Raw genomic sequence first — 21,039 nt, 5'->3', positions numbered from 1 at the left:
CAAACTATTCTGATAAAATCTGACTTAAGCGGCCAATTACATTAAGATTAATGAAGTTTAAAAATATTACGTTAGAAATATTTTGGCGTTAGGTCGGGCTATGGTTTGCTAGTCTGGTAGAAACTCCCATTTTCGTACCCTTATAGGTGTGGAGTCTATTATATTAAATAAATTCTGATTATTTAGATAATTTAAAGGCAAGGAATATTATTATTATATCGTACAGCCGAAATTATGCAAATAAGGCCTTGCCAAGTCAAGTTAATGACCTCTAGTTGCGCTAGGGGTCAGTTTTACTTCTTATAAACGCGAGTTAATTTTTTTTCTTCTTACACCCTTTCAAAATCTCCTTTTATTTTTGGGTGTGAACGCTAAATAATTTTCCCAATTTATTTTAAAATATTTTTAATAAGGTAAGATTAATTAACGAAGCGAAGGTGACGTTCTAATTGTGGTAATTTTTCTTTTTTCAAATCTGATTTAGAAAAATTAGTAATTACAATATTTGCATTGGGGTGTTAAAGAAAGGTTTCGTACATTGTCATTAAATATTTCTCACACAATTATTTAATAATTAGTTATATATATAAAATGTCAACGAACTATTTAGAGCTCGGTTTTTTTTAATCCTATATAGTTCTATAAGGTTAGTTGGTTTGTTAAATTCTTTTTGGATGGTCGAGATTTAATTGACTTAATTAAGGGAATTTAATGTTGTTTTAAATGGTGCTACGTGTTACACGTCAACTTCAGGGGCAGAGGGTGACGCTCATTCATCCAGATTTTTTTAAAGTGATACTGGCACGATCTTTTTAGTAAGATTTCTTCAAATGCAATTTTTTTTTATTATTATTATTTTAAAGTAAATAAATTCATTTGAATTTGAAAGGAGAAAAATTAACTTTAGACGGTCGGGCGGTCGGTCGTGAAGGGGGCCCCTTTCAAGTTCATTAAGACTTAACGTCAAATTAACTTGAGATTAACTTGTAATTTAATTATTAATTATGGTAGCCTCGAGTAACGCTTCCAAGTTAGTTTTGGCGTTGTTTCCTTAAGCTCCTAATGATGCTAAAAATGATTTATTTTTTTCCCCTTATTCTATTCATTATGCATATGAAGATATAGTAAACAGTATGGGGAAAGTATGGTAAGGGCAGCTGTCGTGGTTTATCTTTATAAAATAATACGGGGTTGTTTTATTTAGTGCCGATTGTATGGGTTAGCGTCATTTTTCGACCCCCCTGTAAAACATTTTTTTTTCTACCTGTTATTTGACCAAGTTGGACTCGGTTTGTAATATTATGCACCCCATACCATAGTTGGTTGGCACTAGGTCTCGGATAGGTCAATCTCGTGTAATCAATATATAATGTTTTTTTTTATGTAGTTTTTAGTAGAAAATCTACTAAAATGGTATGATTTTATTATCAATAGCTTCGTTTCTAGGGGAGTGGGGAAGGTTCTTAATCCACTTTAATTATAATTAAATTAGATTTAAATATCTTGATAAAATGAAAATTAATAAGAAACTAAATAAATGCTAAAAATAATCTAGTACAATCGAATTTTTTTGATAAGAGTATATAGTAGTTTTACTCCCATAACCTGTAGATTTTATTTGGTGTTCCCCCCGTATCACCTTTGGACAGCTGCTATGGTCTACGGTATCCCATTTTAGATTGTAACCCTCGGCCGAAGAGGAGAGGTTGGCGCGATAAAAACCTCCTCCTCCCTGTGTTGTAGATAAATGTATTTTGGCCTCTACTCTCTCTATCCGGTGTATTTTTGCATTGGCGTCGTCGTGTTAGAACAAGGTTAGGAACAACTGGCAGCTAAGAGATTTTGTGATTTAGGCTTAGGTACAATTTTAAGGCTTCTTTGGCCTGACCGCTTCGATGAACTTTTACAAGTTTTTCTAAATAACAACTCCTCGCTTTGTAGTAAGCTCGCGTGGTGTGTGCCCCCCGTCGTTGGATTATAATTTGTATTAATATAAAATGGTACAATTGTGAATTAGTATGACAAAGTTAAGGTGAGTTTAATGATGTTTTTAATATAATTATTTAGATATTAATCTTATTGGGGTTTTCTAGTTTTTAAGCTTTACGTGTTTTTAAATGGAAATGTTTTTCGCTGATTGTAATGCGGAAGAAATATCGGGCTTATGACACATTTAATTATATCTTCATTAGGCAATGCCTCGGTAATCTTCTATCTCTGCCAGTACTCTAATGCTAAGCCTAATTAGATCTAAAATATACTTCAGGTAGTCGACCTGGTTCTATTTTATTTATTTTTATTAATCATGTCAAGGAAAATTTACGAAATTCACTGGACATGTTTATTTTTGGTTATAATTTAATTAGTTTCAGTGACATTTGAATGTCGTTCGTTGATAAGGAAGAATAACACTCGCGCAAATATGTTTTTTCAGAAGCCTTGCTCATATTTGAGATAACACAGGGAAGGAGGGTCAGATATCGGCATTTTGACGCGTTGCTACTTGCTGTGACGTAGTACCAATTAATCGCTATTTTTGCTTGTTAGTTTAAAATCCCTTTTATAACGCCTGTTTCATTTTATCTTGAAATGACAATCTGACAGTGTAATATCAGATTTTATGACGAATGAGTAATACGGAATTTTCCCCTTGTGACGTTTTTTTAGATAGATGAAATTTTCAAGTGCAATATTTGTTGCCAACGGTCACTTAGTAACTCGAAAATTTCGGCATTTTACTCTCGAATCCCTTCCCCCATCCATCCCTCCCATTTAGGACTTACCTTATAGGCCACCGCGGAAAATAGTTCACCCATGGCGTCCTTGCCAAGAATGCGCCCCTTTTTTTTCAGTGGTGGGTGCACCCCTCTTTTTTTGAAATGAACCCCAAACGGAAACTTCGACCATTGTCGAAAATATTCAAAAGGTTCCCATCTAAATCGCCCGGATGATTACACTGAAGGTTTAGTACGGAGTGAAGCCAGTTACCTATGGCGTTGGAAAACCGTGTAGTTTACCTTTAAGCTACGCTGTAATTTCAACCTGAAAAATTTGACTCCCAGACGAAATTCCATCTTTTCTTCGAAGAAAAGATTCGAATCTTATCTTTCCGTTTAACTAAATGGAAGCGGTGAAGTTTAAACGTGGGGATGGGATAATAGAGTTGAGTTGCGGATGGTGAATAAAGCTTTCTAGCCTCATACGTATTATCTTTATTAGGTTGAACATTAGGAATGATTTGTTTGTAAAAGTAAATATATTTGTTATCGGGTTAGCTTACTTGGATGTTATCAAACGGCAATTTAACTTGATAGTATTGGAGATACTCGAATGAATGGCTGGTTTTTTCAAAGATAACTTGGTGGTTTGAGGATCATCTAGATAGTATATATCCTTACTTTGAAGACAACCCGAAAAAGGCGTTGAAAACCTGAAATGGCCGTTAAGGAAAATAAAAGAAAAAATTTACTCCTAGTGGAGTCTTATTTTTTTCTTGCCCTTCTCTGTACTCGGTCTAAACTAACCCTGAAAACTTGGATACCGAGCTTTCAGTTTGCTGGGTTGTACGTCACACCTTCGTAAAGTATTGCCACGGTTCTGGTAGCCATATTGGTGGGATCAAGATTCAAAATTTTGGGAAGTTAGGGTTTTTATTTTATGAAGAAGAAAGAAAGAATAATTATCTGTCGACACCTAAACATTCACGTTTAACTGCTTTTGCAAAATTTGAATTCCCTAATGAGTATCGTCAAATATCCTTGGATGTATATTTTTAATGTGTTATAATTTTTTTTTGATCTAGACAAAATTACCTAATAGAGGAGTCGGGCATTGACTCGCGCTCCAAAATATAATCAAGAGATAGGAGAAAGTTTTAGGGATATATTTAAGATAATTTTACGCGAAGGGTGGGCCATCTTTCCCGCCAAAAGACGTTCATTGCAGCCTAGAAAAAAAAATAAGATCCTCTCTTTTTATAGTTGGGTGCCGAAATCAGATAGGGGGGCCATTTTTTTGCGTTGGGGTACCTGACCGAGTAATATTAGGCCAAAAATAGTTTAATAAAAAATCTAAGGTCTTATTAGTCTATAGTATAGGACCCCCGATCCCGAAAGGACTTGAACTAGAAACCTAGCCCGGGGGGAAGCGGCTTACAATGGTCGTTCAAGATGGGGGCATACCGGGGGAGACTCCTCGTACCATGAAAACCATTCCTTAAAAAAATAGAGAGAATTCAGGCACCATTCGACCTTGTCTAGGACGTTTTTTACACCGGGTTGGTTGGCTCCGACCATCCTCTCTCTCTTCCCCCCCCCATTCCTCCTACCTGCCTAACCTAACTTGCCATCACTTACCTGTATAGAAAAACTATGAGATGAACAAAAAACATTTGTCGTTAATTTTTTTCCTGGCCTGAAACGTCCTTGAAATTGTCAGTCTAATATCGTTTTTATTTATTTATTTATTTTTTTTTCTGGAAGATGATTGGGTTTTGTCTTTTAAACCCCTCTGGCGCCATTTTGATTTCTAATACCTAGAAGTTATAGGAAACGTAATGACTTCACCTTCTTAATCCAATCCAAAAAATCGCCTGCTTAGTTTTTATAACTCTAACATATTTTTGCATTGCTATATTAATTACTATTTAATTTCGTGATCTTTCCCTCCAAGTTTTTCGGAACTAATTTTACTCACGAATTATTCGATTGATGTGTATTTTAGATTTTTCTTTCTTCTTATACTAGACAAGTTTATTTTAATATTTAGTTATTCCGCAGCTGTTTGTATAGCTCGTATAGCTCGTGAATTTTTCTGGTTATTTTTATGGACAGACATCTTATCCCCAAAATGGCCAGGTGTGTTAATATTTCAATTATTGCGTAATTAGTTAAATGTTTTATGCTATTTTTTTTATCCTCTGTGGAAAATTTCGCAATAAACAGGTTTATTAAATGTTTAATTTATACGCGATATTTTTTAATTGTAGAAACATAGTATCTTTTTAGAAATACTTAGGAAACATTTTTATCCGTAATATTGTACGCTTCAATAGGTAAATGGTAAAGAAAAATTCACTTTCTTGTCTTAATGCGCAGGTGATATTATTTTACGCCTTGAATATAGAACGGAAATGGGCGAAAATGTATCATTTTACACTCTTATGCCCCTATTTCCGGATATTAACTAAAGTATATCATTTCCTATTGTATTAAATTAATAACGTGCTATTACGTATTAAAAGTCAGTCGTGTTTTTTAGGAATTATTATTATATAAAATTCTCTAAGCCTTGGACTTGATGATAAATTATTATTTTTTCGTCACTGCTTCTTTTGACTGAGAAAGGTCGTATATAGAGGCCGTTATAATCTTTGACCGAAGATATAGCAAATAAGCCTTGGTCCTCCCAAAACCTAGCCTTGTTTCTAACACTAGAAAACTCGACGCCAACATCAAAATCAGTTTAAAGAAAAAAAAAGGCATTTTTAAGAGGCCCCCGTGGCTATAGTAACTAACCACAATTTTTTTCTCTCCAAGACTTGGACTTCATCTTGGAAGTTTTTAGTAATAGGACCACTTTTTTATTTTCATTCGAATCTCTGTTGTATATGAAAATGATGAACGCGCGCTAACCCCTAAAAGAAAATACATCCACCTTCCCTTCCCATCATGCGTAGTTCGAGACAATTTTCTTTTGCCTCTTAAACGACGCCACTAAGTCAGTCGGTTTGTTTTCTAACGCCTCTGCGCTCGCCTAAAAGGTCAAGAAATTTTTCTGAAAGAGGTCACGCATCCCATGTAGCCTAATGTATCACGCGATGCCCCTTATTAAATGTTGCTATGCCGTTTTAAAACGTTAATACTTAAAGTTAGTGATTGAATTTAAATGAAAATTATTATGCGAGTTCGTTGCGGTTACGTTGGGTTAGGTTAGACGCGAGGTGCTAATCACTGACGTCATGTGAGATATTGGGAATATTTATTATAAATAATTGAAGGGAAGGTTTAAACACTTTCTACCGCTGTATATCCGGGTTGATATGGGTTTTTGAATATCGTGGCGGTTGGCGCTGTACGCTACTTTGATCCATCTACTCTTTTAAGTACTTGAGGCCTATCAGACAAGTACCTAGAAAAAGAAAAGAAATATTTTTCAAGATTTAGTTTTGCAAGAAAAAAAACCGCCCAAGACAGACAGAAGAAAGTCAATTCAATAGAATTTAAAAAATCAAATTTTTTTGCCAAGAGATTTTAAGGAATATATATATGTAACAGGTCCTAAGGAAATTTTTGACCTTTTGACCTCCTGTTGAAGAAAGAAAAATAGCCTATCGTCTTTTTCAGACAACCCGTTGCGAAAGGTTTTACAAGGTCAAAACTTTCTTCGAAAAATATAAGCCTTACCTTTAGCTCTTTTGGGTAGGCAAGTACAAGTTTCGAAGAATCATTTTTTGGGATGAAATTAGTTCGGAATTAACCAGTTTTTCTTTCACCAGAATCGTGTCGTTAATATTCAATGTACACGCGGTGTTTTCTTCTACAGCTGCGAGTAATTTACCGCCATAATCTTACAGAAATATCGGCTATTTAACATAAACTACGAGATAATCCATCATTTCTTAGTTTATTTCTTCGAATTTTGAAATATTCTTACGTTAGTCCACCCAAAAAATGTAGATGTTTGTCCCTATAGTAAAGGATATACGCCATGCTTTATGGGTCACGGTGAAGTGTTGTTTACCATCTTAAATAATGCAGTCTTAAACCTTTTTTGCCAGTAGAGCGTAACAAGACGTCTGCGTTCAACTTTGTTTTTATTGGTTTTCTGTCTAGGCGTTGTTTAACTTTCATTTCTTGTCGTGTCACTTTCGTCAAGATGAAGTTAGTATAAGCGAAGGCTGTTGCGTGGGGTAACTCAACCTGTATACAAACCAACGTAACTCTACTTTATCTTCAGTAAACTTTAATAGTGAACGGATATGTAGACGGTACTGGCAACGCGTGGCACATTTAGGTAGAAAATAGTATCGTAAAAGCCTTAATGGTGCTTGTTCTGTCAATAAAAATATTCTAGGGCACTTTTTTTCTTTGCAAAATGGTTCGAGATGAACAGCGTTGTGAACTTTGAACGATGCCCATCTGGGAACCTAGGTTGAGGTTGGTACAACTTGAAAAACAGTTTTTACGGCCGCGTCTCTGCTCCCTAACGGTTGTATACCTTTCTTAAGAACCTTACCGACATTTTACGAGTCGTAAAAGAAAGTCAGCTGGTTTTATTACCCCAAAATGCACGTATAAAAATTATTTTTTCAGTACAATAAAAAAATCCGAACGATGCAATTAAAAGTTTTTTTTTAAATATCGTAAAATTGGAATTTCAACGGTTTGTCAGGGAAATTGACAAACTTTGTCCTAGAATTGATGTCCTCGTAGTGATACTCCACTCGGAAATTTCTGAATATCTTTAATTTAAGGTGTTGTTTAGTTTGGGCCCGGGTTTCGGTGGGATGGAATTGATTTCAAGGATTATTTATATTTTACCCTTATTATAACGTTGTGGATCTCTTGTTCGGATAGTCTTCTTCCAACGCACGACCTAGGTCCAAATCCAAATGGGAGGAAAACGAAAGGATGAATCGGTTTACCATCGTGTGACGGTGTCCATCTCTCTGGTTTGAATATGTCGGGGTTGTCGAAGTTTTCCTCCAGGGAACAAGCTGCCGAGGTTTCGAGTACCATTTGGGTCTGAAAATGGGCTGAATTTTACTTAAATACTTGTAGAGACGGGTGACTTATTATTTACCCCACTTGGAATCTTGTACCCATTTATAACGCAATCTTGAGTTAAAATTCTTTGGATGCTTCTGGAGGCTTGATTTAATCTCATGCTCTCTTTAAGACAACATTTTAAAAATGGTACACGATTCGAGTAGTCTTCGGGAATGGGACAGTCTTTTGTCGGGAGTAAGTTCTTCAATTCCTCTGCTAATTTAGTTTGGTAATTCGGGTACCGGGCCATGTGGTACAGGAAGAAAGCCACTGTTGTTGATGTCTATTAATGGAATTGACATTTAGACCCCAATTAATTAGGCTTAGCGCTAATTGCAATTAATTAATAATTAACTGACGGAATCAATGCCCGCTAATAACATATCATTTATGGCAACTAAGATTATTTTTTCGTCAATTTCTTGTCGAAGTAGACACTCGATGAACGAAGATCCAACCTCTTTAGGTTCTTGTTGACGTATTCTGTTTTTAGTTTCGTCCAAGTACTTTTGAGCCACACTGGAAGTAATTGGACGTGTGTTAATAATTTCAAGGGAATTTTGAAGACGTTAGTCTTTACCTGGTCACGTAACTGAGGACTTTATGAAAACGAGCGTATGTTGGGGTTCGGAACCATCTCCATAGTTGTAGATAACCGAATTCTAGTTTGTAGATTAAGTTAAACATTTCGTTGACGTTCGCTATTAGTTTATCAGCTTCCGGGTTGCTATTGACGCCCATACCACCCAGTTTGACACCGAAAACAAATAAACCCAACGCTGTAATGTTACCAATTCAATTCATCAAGCTTTGTTTGCTATTTATTTTTTTACCTAAAAATACTTACATTCCAAAGCCCATTTATTTAGATGTTCCGAGAAATTGGGTACTTGCGAGTTACTGTCTCGAAGACGATTAATATTATCGCGCAATTCTAAGGAGACTTGGTCCATTTGGGACAAATGAGACAGAATAATGTTGGGTTTCATGGTATGTTGTTGAACGGTTGACCTCAAACATTGCCAATCCTGGTCATTTCTGCGTATAGATTACGTTCAAATACATGCACCGGTATGACAACAAGTACACGAGTGTAGTTGAGCTTACGCGTGAAATAGACCAACGTGCGATAACTTATCCCGATTTTCCATCATATAATTCTTCAGAGATAGTAAGGTCTCTCTTTTCGGGTACTTGCCTTCTTGGCGAAAGACGGATTCGATGTCCTCTGGCTTGAAGACGCGTACTCGATGTGCGTACCACGAGATGTCTTCCCTGACAATTGGTCCGTTGTCTCTGTACATCTTTATGGCTGAATCCCTGGACCTTCGCAGATCGTACCTCCCTTGTCGTTATAAAAGAATAACTTTGATCTAAATATATAAGGGAATTTCCAAATTCTTAATTACCTATGTATGGTAGACTATTCCATAAGCTGCCAATTAATGGTAAAGATGGTATTCTCGGTAATTCGCTAAAGGGTTTCGGGTTATCGCAATGAGCCACCGAACATCTTGATAATCTCGCGACCCAATTACGTTTAACATTAAAATTAACATTTTGATTAATTAAAAGCGTTGATCGATTCATCACGTCAAAACAAACTCTTCATATTTTTGTGAAATATTTAAACTGAAAGAATTGTTACCTACGTGAATTTATCGTTTATAGTTTAACGATGTGAACACAGCTGATATGATAAAACTTTAACGCACTTCTATTGAATTTAACATTTAGTTTTCGCGTGCTTTAACTATCTAGAGTGCTTTTTCGTTTTCATTAATTCAAATAATTAGCCCAATTTTTATTTGCGTTTGAATTAGGGCCAGGCAATGTTTCCTTATCTAAAAACATCATTTTATTATTTTGAAATTTCAATTGCAGTTTGATTAAAATAACTTCAGGCTTATGAACTTTAAAAACCCGTTTCATTTTTAGTCAGTCTTTGAGCTTCACGGACCAAATCTTAAAAAGATCTTTTAAATGACACGATTGCAATTAAATTGTCACATTGAAAGTTAAACGTAGGCCTAAGATAGCAATTATCTTTCGTTAAAGAACTTTCTCATTTATAGAATGTGTAGTAGTGTATTTTCTTATTTCAAAGTTAGTTCTTCCGAACCAAACCGACCAAAAACTGGTTGGACCTCTAATATATTTTTTTTTATTTTAAAAATGGCCACGCTGTAATTATTCAAATATGTAATATTTTTTTATATTTATACCCGAGTCTAAAATTTTTATCTTTTTGTTTCTTTTTTTTTCCTCTCTCTGTAGGAGCGGTAGTTGCGTAATGTCTGGCAACAATCTCAACTCTCCTAGAGAACCAGTTGGGGGAAACAACCATCACCTCCCGATGAACCACCCTCCGCCGCCACCGACTTCCAATACCAGTTCCAGTTGTAGTAACAAAGAGAGTAGCTCCCTCTGGCAAAAAGCCTCTCAACTACGACAATCTTTTCGTAAAAACCCGCAGAAATCCAAGGGTAGTGAGAAGGGTGGCTCGAAAACGACGTTGTTAAATCGGACACTCTCGACAAGTACCGGTACAAGTAATAAAGGTAGCAGTACCAGTCCCGTCGCGTCCAAGACGGACCAACGAAGAGCTTGGGGATCTCAACGAGAGCTGCGCTATAAACGTGATTCTCGCGAATCGATTAAAAATAGTTCGAGCAGGCAGTTTCAAAGGCCATCGGTAGATGGCGAAACGAGTCCGACTCCCAGACATATTCGTTCCCTCAGTGATTACGATTACGAATCGAGGGATTCGACATCTAGAAACATCGGTCTTGCCGCGATTGATAATGGCAGATACGAACAATCCCTATTTTCCTCGACATCAACTCTAAATGACGAAGTGTTTTTGTTACCGCATCAAACGTCCTCTCGAAACCCGAGATCACCCAGAAAATTAACCAAGGATTCCGGTTACGAAACGAGCGCCCAGGGTGAACCGGATTACGTTAACGCCGATTGGTTTAGCACCGATAATACGTCACCACCCACTATCACGCGGTGCCGGAAGTCGGAATCGTTGTGTTCACTCGTCGCCATGGACAGTTCCGCTAAGACGCTTCCGGTTGGATTATTGACGCAAAGGAGGTTGTCTTCGTCCGGGTACCATTCCAGCGGTGGTGGAGGAGGTGGTGGTAACGGAGGAGGACATTCCCGGGTCAGAGGTCAACACGAAGATGACCAAGGTTCCAGGATGTCTGTCAGCTCAGTTTCGTAAGTGTTATCTTTATCTTTGTTTATTAGTGTGGGGTGTTTTTTTATTTTGGAAACAACAGGCAAGGCTCGATACTGGGCGGGTTTTAGAGGGTTGTTTTTTTTAAATAATCTGCAGGTAGCAAACACCCGGTAGTTGCTTGTAAAACCCTCATTTCAATTGGTAATTACGTTCGCGTGTCAGAAACTTTTCCAAAACAGATATGCTAATGGGAAAAAATAAGCGAAACCTTATTGGAACCCCATTTACTTTCTCCCCGAAATGACGGGCCATATTTTCCATTCCTTTCTACTTGTTGATTATAAACAGCTGAAAATACTTAAATACTTCTACTTCATCACGCACGCCGATTGGCATATTTAAAAATGGTTCCCCTCCCCCCCTTCCACCAGCACCCTTCCCCCCACCGAAAATTGGTTCCTCGTTTAATTAGGTTAGACATTTGTATGGATTCTAATTATGTTTGATTAGATGTTAGTGTCTAATTAAGATTAGATATATATTCAATGGAATTTACGGATAGATTACGAAGAAAGTTATCTAGCTTTTGAACATCTGAAACATTTGGTATTTTTGCAGGCTTCCATGTTTTTAGGGTTAAATTATTCAGCTTTTTGAATTGATGAAAATTTACTCGTTCAGTAAATTTGTAGTAAAACTAAGTCGCTAGTAGTAGGCCTAGGGTATGATGGGGAAAACTTAGCTCTTTCTTATCAGTTTTATAATCTGAGATAATCCTTAAAAAAATGAAAGTTTTAATCTCATTTCGACACGGTTGTAAATTTCGCAGTGAACCTTGTATTTTTTCCAAGATCTGACCGATTTTAAAGGATTATCAAGATTGTATTTTTATGGATAAACAAAGTTGAAATATTTTTCGGGTTAAGTAATTTTAATTAGTAAATAGACAAAGATTCTAAAAGGGTATATGAAACATTTTTAAAAAGCACCGTATTTCATGGGTTGCTTGCTGTCGTCCCATATTTTGACAGGGAGTTAGTTCATAAAGGATTACTTTTTTAGGGGTGAGGGTGTAATATTACTGCAAGGGGGGAGGGAGGGCACGATGTAGAGGGTGGAGTAGGTGTTTTCTATCCTCTTGAAACATTACATAGCCAAGGCTTAGTGTCACGTTGAAGTTTTCTCGTATTTCGACACTTGACTCGGCTGACTTATAAATAACGAGTCCAGAATCGGTGGATCAATTTCGCTTCTGTACTGTTTTATTCCACCCCCACAATGATAGGATTGAATACCATTCTCCTTTTTTGTTGTTATGTTGGCTTTAAGAATGTTGTCAGGGTTTCAAGCGCAGTTGATAAAGAACTACCGTTTATTTCTTATCTGATTTTAACATTCTCAAGTCGGCACAAATGGGTGTAACTAAAAGATTTTAAAAACCCCTTTTTTATTTCTTTTTATTTTAAGTAATTTCAGCTTTGCTAGCTTTTGTTCTTGGCAAATATATATGAATCTATTAATTTCGTTTAATAATATTGAAGTGAATGTAATACGCTTTCTTCGATGACAGCCACACCCTGTTAGCGTTTTATTTTGTATGATATTCATGGATAATTTGATCGTAATTCGTGGCTTTAAAAGATGAGAAAACCGCAAAAACACGAGCTGCCCTTTCTTTAGTAATTATGACTGTTAACTTTTTTTTTTTTCTTTTTCGTTTTCTTACATTCAAAAAGGGGAACCTTAATAATCCAAGGACGCCGATCAATTCTAGATAGGAGTAGCTAGACCGACCGCAAAGTTTTATAACAATAATTGTACCAGAGTGTACGGCTAATTGCTATGCAAAACGGGTTTATATTTGAAAACGTGGCGTGCAATTTCTAACTTACTATCAAGTTTAATTGAAATTATGATCAGAGGGTTTTCTTCGTTTTATTTTTTAATTTTAATTTTCTCCGAGATTAAAATAAGAAGAAAACACCGACCCTTACTCCGACCAAACTTTCAAAAAATGTCAAAATCTGAATGATTTATGTGGTTTCAGTTATGGGTCCCCATTTTCTTAAATTGTTTTTGCTTTTTCTCTCGTGATTTTAGGGGAGGGGGGGGGCTTCTAGGACCATTTTAAATATAGTTAGGTTACTCGATTATTATTTGAAATTTATAATCTAGACATATCTTTATAACAATAAACGTGGCAAAGAGAAAAAAAATAAAAAAAATTCACAAAAATGTTTCCAAGGGTTGGGTGCGTAATTTTGGGCAAAAAGAAAATCTGACATTTTCGAAAAACCCACTCGTTTAAAATCAAATCTAGGTCGAACATTATCGCGTTTAATTCTTGCATTTCTTAAAATACTTAAGAGACGCCAGTAAGAGGGAGTTACATTAACTATATCATGTCAATGTTAAAAAAAATATATATATATATTAAATAAACGGTCCAAATGGGGTGGTTAGTTTTTTTGACTTTTTAAAATTTTTGTACAATTACGTGAGAAAATGATTATTTGAAATAATGGGTTGGTTGATTTTTAAAAAGCCTTAAGATAATGGAGACGGTGGAATTTATTTTCTAGTTGATTCTCAATTAATTTAACTAAGTTGGAAACACCTATTTTCTCTTTAATTTTCCCTAAACGGTCCAGGGAATTTTTAAGAATTTTTAACAAGGTTTGGGGAATTTAAATTCCGAAACATCTTCTCCGGTAATGTGTACTTTTTAAATTCATTGAAGTTTAACTGTCAAGTTGAGAGCGACCTCTGACCTTTTTGGCAAACACTCAACCCCCAAAAATTCTAAACACTCCTTAAGGCCCTAATTGCGGGAACTATACGTTTCGAAAACCAGTGTAGACTTTTATTTTAGTTAAAACCCTCAAATTGAAGCTTTGAATACAAAACCCACCCATGCCCTCTTTGACGTAATGTTTCTTTAAAATAACAGGGGGGGGTGTAAAGATCTCCCCAAAACTTTGACACCACTATGGTGTAGAAGTTGAGGCGTAATAATACCTGCCATACAGAAGAAAATAGTACCGTGTGTGTACAGTTCAATATCTTAGATCTTATTACAGGGGCGTTTTCGCGTAGGTGTTTAGTGAAGTTTAAAGCGGGGGTTCTAGCTTAAGGAAACCTTAATAGAGAAAGCGTTATCTGTTGCTTTCACCAACGCATTCAATTGCTCTTTGAAATTTATTTTGATCCAGGAAGACCAAGCTGGTCTTGTATTTTAAAACGGGAAGCGCCCATCGAGAGAGAGAGAGTTCACACCTTGACGGACACGTTAATTTGACCCCATGTAGATAGCCGCGTACTCTCAAATTTATTTCTTATTTTTTTTTTTAAACAAATCTTCCCACTGGATTCTACCTTAGCAAACTACTTCAATTCTGCGTATTTTTTCCTCAGCGGGGGAGGTTATATTCAAATCGGACGTAGACCTTTTCTAACGATGTAATAGCAGATAACTGCTGTTAAGTGTTTTAGGCTGTATACCAAGATAATATAGGGTGCTATTACTATATATGTTATAGACAAAATTTAATTTAAATTATTCATATATTGTAAATATATATATTTGAAAAGTATCATGGGGATGACTCACTTGAGCATTGTTTTCTTCAGGAATTTGAAGGATTTGATACGTGAAATTCGTATACTATACTTGACCCGGTTATTGTTCACTTTTAGGGGTTAGAAGTCAATTATGGCCTTGGAAATTTATACGGTTAAAGATGATACTCCCGTCTCCAATCTCACCAGGGGACAAAAGCATTATTTGGGATGATACCCTTGAGAATATGCTCCAATAATTTATTTCGTCATCTTTGTCTTATATTTTTACTATACAAGACACGTGGGCTTAACAGAATGTAAGAAAATTTTAAATTTTTAAATTTGGTTGGCGCGAGAAAATTCTTTCACGTGATTTTTTTTAATTCATTCAATTTCAAATTAGGCTTAACAAGTGGAATTTAAACTTAACGAAAATATGCGATTGTAGTTTTGTTAATTTGTTTCGTGTCACCCTTGGGCCACTCGTGTAATTTTTACTTATAATCATTACTAATTTGGGCAATTACTTATACTCCGTCGGAAGTATGACCCAATTTCAAAGGGCTTAATGGTCCACGCCGCAGAATGACCTCAAAGTGTTTAAATGCCATGTTTCTCTCTCTCTCTTTTTTTAACTAATTAAACTTTTGTCTTAACATAAAAACGCCCCCAAGCTAGGGAAAGTACCCGTTTGTTTTTCTTACTAAAACCAAACCGACTTGTTGTGATATATTCGTGTTTTCAAGGAATAAGGTTAGGTTCCAGAAGCGTAAGGGATATCTATTTGTTTTATTGGAATATTGTTGTTTATTGTTGCAAATTCATGTCCTGAATTCCGCGTGTTTATGGATTGCAAAGACATTACCGTATGTCCCGTTAAAAAAACAAAATTCCTTTTGAGATATTTCGTTTTTCCCGAATGCTTTCTTGAGCAAGGTCGTCTAAACGTCCGTGTAAGCTTTATTTTCATTATTTCTGCTCACGCAGTGCATGCCGGGTAGTATTTTTTTTTTCTTACGTAAAAACCTCGTGTTCTGTTTCTTATCCTTACATATCCGGGTTTTTTTAGGGGGGGGGGGGCTATTGAATACCAGCGTGTTCTTTTCTTTATGGGGGACGTAGGGGGTCCATCTTTTTTTGACATTGTTTTTATATTCTTTGGGAGGATTCTCTGGGATTATATCGGTAGTTGGTGGCGCCCGTTACGTGACCCGCGCTGACGGCGATGGTATAACGTCGACTTTAATGTCAGATGACACGACAGGTCAACCTTAAAGTTGACTGTGCCCATCTTTGTCTCACGGTCGCTATCAAAGCGCTGCTCTTTGTTAGGTTTTAAGTTGGTTTGACACGAAAGTACGTCTGGAACTATAGTTTCCGTATGGTACCCGCAAACGCCTGTAAAAGCCATATTTTTTTTATGAAATTATATTATAAACTATTTATATTCAAGTTATATTTTGCGGGTATAAAGAGATGGTGGAACGTTTAAGTTGAGATTTAAAAATTTGGGGTATGGACACATCTTTATTTGGTTGTCATTGGTGATAGCGCAATGATATATTCGTGATATTCGGAGATATTACTGTCCCAATTGTTTAGTTTATCGTGGTATCTTCAATTTTCCTGTATCTCTTCTAGAACCAAAGTTATGACCCTTGATATTGGCATACCTATATTTCATTATTTTTCCGTTGATAGTATTACGAGATATTCGTGATACTTGGAGCAATTACTCTCCGAAATGTGTACTTTAAAAGGGTATCTTCAATTTTAATTTATCTCTCATAGAACCAAAGTTACGACACTTTTGAAATATGTGGCAGTTCATCTTCTCTTTAATAATAAGAAAAGAGACTAACTTTAAAATGACGTATTTAACTGGGGAGGAGTGGGAGGGAGGGGGGTCCTAAGATGTTTTTGTGGGTAAGCGGCAGACGCGGCGGTTAATCCACCGTCTGGCGTCGTCCCAAGTAAATTGAAACGATAAATTTGAAGATTCTGGGTCTTAGCTATAAAGGTAAAAAACTTAGGGGGGGATTGTTAAAATTCCATTGTTAAATTGCGCCATTTCCCGTTACCTCCCCCCCCCCTAGTTTCAAATATTTTCCCTCCAAAAAAAAAACGAATCGAATTTCTTATACATCCGGGTTTCTCAAAAATAAAAATGTATACCCTAATATATTCATGTTATTATTAAAATTGAGAGAATGTATATAGGAATATTAAAAATTTGGTTTTGGCAACGTTGAAAATTAGAAAGGGTCATCGTGGAATTTGCATATTGACCCTTAAAGTCAGGGAAAAGAAGAGGCAATTTTAAAATGGGCTCAAAGTGGTCAAGGGAAAATTTGGGAATTTGAAAAGGTTTGGGTAATTTAATAATTTTGATCCATTTAAAAAAAACTTGATCCATATTCGTAAGGTTATTGAATGAATTCACGATAATAATAGCTCGCGCTCGGGGTACCCTGTGGTTCGATATATTATCGAATATTGGGATTCTTAGCATACCGCAATGAGGCGTATGAAAAATTGCCTTGGGACCTTTTTTTACTTTTATTTGTATTTTTCGGTTTGAATTTCGACCAGGGTAGAAAGGCGTATCCCCGTATTATCGTATTTCAACCCTTTTTAAACTTAAACTTGGCTCAAAACTCGAGTCGGAAAAGTTAAACAATATAAATTTCTATCGGTCGTGACCCGCTCTTGGCATATATCTTATCCAGGCTCCACCCCTCCCCACGGGCGCCCTCCTCGTCAGCGCGTGATGCAATTTTTATGGGAGTGGTAATTAAAATCAATTGGCGCGCACGCTCCCTGCCTCCCTGCCTTTTCTTTTGTTTTTTCAAATTAATTACTCTTTAGAACCTTTGAATGAACCGCCGCGGTAAAATTTTCCATTCACAGATTTCGAATAAACGCGTCGTATCAAGGCGCTAAGATACTATGCTCGCTCGTGCCAGACCTTGTCTCGCGCTACAACCTTGTTAGTTAGTTTTCTTCTCGTGATTTAGGAGACTCACGCGCGTGACGTCATATAGATGATAATCTGTCTCGTGAAACCCTTTTATTATTTTCTGAAATCACATTTACAAACCCTAGAAATTTAATTTAGCTAATAAAAAAGGAAAAAGAGGACTTGGGGAATTTTAATTTCGTGTCTTTCTTTGAAGATAACTCTGGGATATTTCTTCTTTTTTTCTCTCTCTCTATATTTTAATGAAACGGTTTTTGACCTCTAGGCGCGCCAAGAAACTTTTAAATATTTGCCGCTTCTTCTGAAGGGAGACGCGTTTTTTTATTGCTTGACGCGGAAATTAACCATCCGAGAAAAACTACTACAACTCTCACATTCACTGAAATTCATACTCTCTCCTTCCCTTCTTCTCTATCTGTTCGTGAGGAATTTGGTAATTAAATGAAGGCCATAGTCCGTGTTGATTGTATTTAATATGAATTAAGTATAGTTTATGCTTCGGTTAATTCACAGGGATTAAAACGTAAAAAAATAAATAAATAAACAGGAACTTGAGTTGGTAGATTTCTTTAATTCGGATTAGAGAATGTTTGATGTGAAAAGGAATGTAATATGTTCATCAAAGAGACCCGGGCCGATCTTTTGTAATTAGGTTTTGTAAAGCCTTGTTGAAAGAGTTCAATGGATGCGCGGTATGCGTCTGCGCAATTGAGAATTATGGTACTGTCTCTTATGTCCGTTTTTGTTTAACTATATCTAAAAATTCTTTTTATCTTGTTTAAGAAAATGGGCCAAGTATTTGGTTGATATTGTTAAGTTGAATTTAATCGCGAATTATTTCGAAATAATGTCTTTTTTTTTTTTTTAAATAATGGACTGCATTATCAGTTTTCCTTCAAAAGAACTGGAATTAAATTACTGTGGGAAATATTTTCTCTTCCCCGGATTTAGATAATCAAAAATTCAGACAAAACGGACCCAGAAATATTATATTACATTTTATTTTATTTTTATTTCTTTTCTTACTGTCAATTTAGCGCTACGAATGAAAGTAAATAGTACTCAAGATCGACCCTTTCTTTTTATATTGCGACATCAATTTAGGCTTAGTAATGTCATTGGATTGGGCGGGGAAAGCATGAAGTAGATAAGAGAAAAAATCTAAAAAAATTCCCATACGGAATTTCCTAATATTGTATTTATGAATCCTAAGAAAATTCCCCCAAGATGGAAGTGTTGATCTCACTGTTTAGTATTCCTTTATTTATACAGTATGGAAGGTTTTAGTTTTACCATCGTCCACTGCATTCTCGTAATTGGGACGGTCCCTTATTCTTATTGAGCAATCAAACGAAATGTTGAGGTATTTTTCTGTTTTGTTGTTCCGTTATCACGTGTCATTTCTTTCCGTATGGGACTTTTAAGCTAATAAGATGAAGGCTGGGATTTAGGGAAATTTTCATATTGATGCTAGTTCAGATAGCGTTGGTTTTATTTCGGTTAACATCAGTGGTAAAAAGGTGGAAAAATAATCATGACGAATGAGTTCGGGTTTTTTCTTTCTGGGATTTTTTTTTTCTTATAGGTTGTTGAGCGGTTTTTATTTCTGATGATTTTCTTCGATACAATTCATTTTATTATGAATTTATTCGTGTTTTTCACGTATATCGAATTGATATTGGTGAGTTGGTCATTGATTGGTATTCGATTTATTGAGACGCGATTCATATTCATAGGATTTATAGTCTCGAGTTCATGAAGTTCAAATTTGAATAGAACTTTGTATCTGTTGATTGGTTAACGAGGTTTTATTTTGAAGGTCTTTACACGCGTTTCTTATTTATCTCGATAAGCGTAGCTATAGGCGATTTGCTCGGCACGCTTTTTGCCTTTGATGCGGACTCTATTTTGAATATTATTCGGAATAGTAAGACTTAATATAAAGAGGAATTCACCGCACGAAAACCGTTTTTACCACGAACTAAACAATACATTTTTATCATAAACTTTAATCAAAGAATTCTGTTTCCGTACATGAAATCATATCATCGACAGAGGTCAAATTCTTCGTTTCTTTCTATTGGTTCTCTATATTAGAAAATATTTCTTGTTAGTATATAGACGGCCATTTTGTAAGCGTTCAATTATACCATAAGTTCGTAAGATATGTTTCTTCCATAAGTTTATCTCTAGTTACTGATAACTTGTCATGAATTGAGTGGGGTAGGCCATAGATTCGAAGTAAAGCGGCGACGCCTGGTGAGGTGCTGTCAAAGGTCGCTTAGTACAGACTAAATAGGAGAAGATGGACTGCGAAATTAATCGAGCTTGTGTTGTCGTTCTCGAACTACCTCGAGCTGTAAGTCTCTCGGTAGCATTACGAAGTATAGGTAGTGTTATACTTATGGAAGGAACATATCACTTATAAACTTATGTTATACGTTATTATTGGGAGCTCCCTTGTCCGTAGGTTTTGTTTTAATTCCTCGTAACCACCAAAGAATGTCGAAATCCAACGTAATTCGTGAAGTTTGATTTTTCTTTGCGCAATATTTGATTGGTTAATCACGCATTTTATATAAAACTTGTCTGGGAAGTTTCCTACTACGGGAAAAGGTGTTTTTACACCTACACCCCCTTTTTAGAGGGCGGTGTTCTTTATACAAGGCTTAAGAAAGTATATATATATATATAAGCCTTGGGTTTTTAACGAGTTTTTTGGCTTTTGGCGCCTGCTCGCTCGCTCTGTTATATAGACAAAAAAAAAATGACAGGTGTATCTTTTGATTATTCGGATGACCCTTTAAACCGGTCGGTACTTTTAGCGGGAAACCAAAGTTAGAATGGTCACGTGGCGCGTACTTAATAACGGAAACGAGGTTAACCAGTTTGCAGTTTGGTCAAGGGAAAGATTATCTTTTAAAATCTTTTTTTATTTTATATATAAAGGAGACGGTATTGTCACACGCGCAAGAACTTATAATAGTTGTTTTCTATTTTATTTTAAGTCATATCGTCAGTGGTATAATGAATTAGACGCTCGTGGCCAAGGCTTAGCTCGGTTTTTCCAGCTCAGCGAAGAATCTAGTTGACGCCCTTTTCCAAAACGTTTTGTATTTAAAGGGATTGTAAAATGTGTGTGATATCTTAGACACTTTGCCTTTGTCGACTATAAAGCTATTTTCAAATTTTAATTCGTTTAACTATCTCTTTAAGTATAAAATTCTTAAAAACTATCTCCTCCTATTGGAGCACGGTTGAATTATCTCCTAACATCACATTTTTTTTACTGTTATTTTGGTATATTTTATTTTATGGGCTGAACCCTTTTTAAACAAAGTCCCTGGCTGGCTTCTATTGAAAACAAATCTTCTTCCCATTTTAATTATAAAATACATTTTTTTCCAGCACCTTGACGCGAGATAATTTTTATTTATCAAGGGCTTTAGTTGTTGACGCCCTGTATTAAGATTTTAATTAACAATGGGTTTATTTATTTATTTATAAGCTAATATCTTTTAATGAATTTTTCTGGAGGT

The 21,039-nt window shown here is 35.8% G+C and overlaps 2 protein-coding genes across 5 annotated transcripts in view; one reads left to right on the top strand and one right to left on the bottom strand.

The window, feature by feature from the left end:
* Positions 1 to 21,039, top strand: part of LOC149690874 (uncharacterized) — a 158,868-nt gene that overhangs the window by 51,480 nt on the left and 86,349 nt on the right. For 3 of the 4 annotated variants that reach the window (XM_089870551.1, XM_089870550.1, XM_089870552.1), the window contains one exon: positions 10,047 to 10,997. In XM_089870551.1, the coding sequence (XP_089726677.1) occupies positions 10,047 to 10,997 (951 nt within the window). Of the gene's footprint in view, positions 1 to 1,681; positions 2,033 to 10,046; positions 10,998 to 21,039 lie in introns of those variants that run through there. The other variant, XM_089870553.1, reaches the window with a different exon arrangement.
* On the bottom strand, positions 7,248 to 9,359 carry LOC149690876 (putative cytochrome P450 49a1). Its single transcript, XM_089870440.1, has 8 exons — positions 9,179 to 9,359; positions 8,877 to 9,114; positions 8,617 to 8,807; positions 8,350 to 8,548; positions 8,129 to 8,288; positions 7,804 to 8,052; positions 7,542 to 7,745; positions 7,248 to 7,462 (listed from the first exon to the last, which is right to left on the bottom strand). Exons 1-8 carry the CDS (start codon positions 9,357 to 9,359, stop codon positions 7,355 to 7,357), a joined length of 1,530 nt encoding a protein of 509 aa, XP_089726566.1. The 3' UTR covers positions 7,248 to 7,354.

This window comes from Phalangium opilio, unplaced genomic scaffold (genome assembly GCF_054372755.1).
Source record: "Phalangium opilio isolate 3A_F unplaced genomic scaffold, DU_Popi_V2 ptg000031l_1, whole genome shotgun sequence".
NCBI lineage: Eukaryota > Metazoa > Arthropoda > Arachnida > Opiliones > Phalangiidae > Phalangium > Phalangium opilio.
Note: the sequence above shows the minus strand (reverse complement) of the source record. Positions and strands in the feature narration are given on the sequence as shown.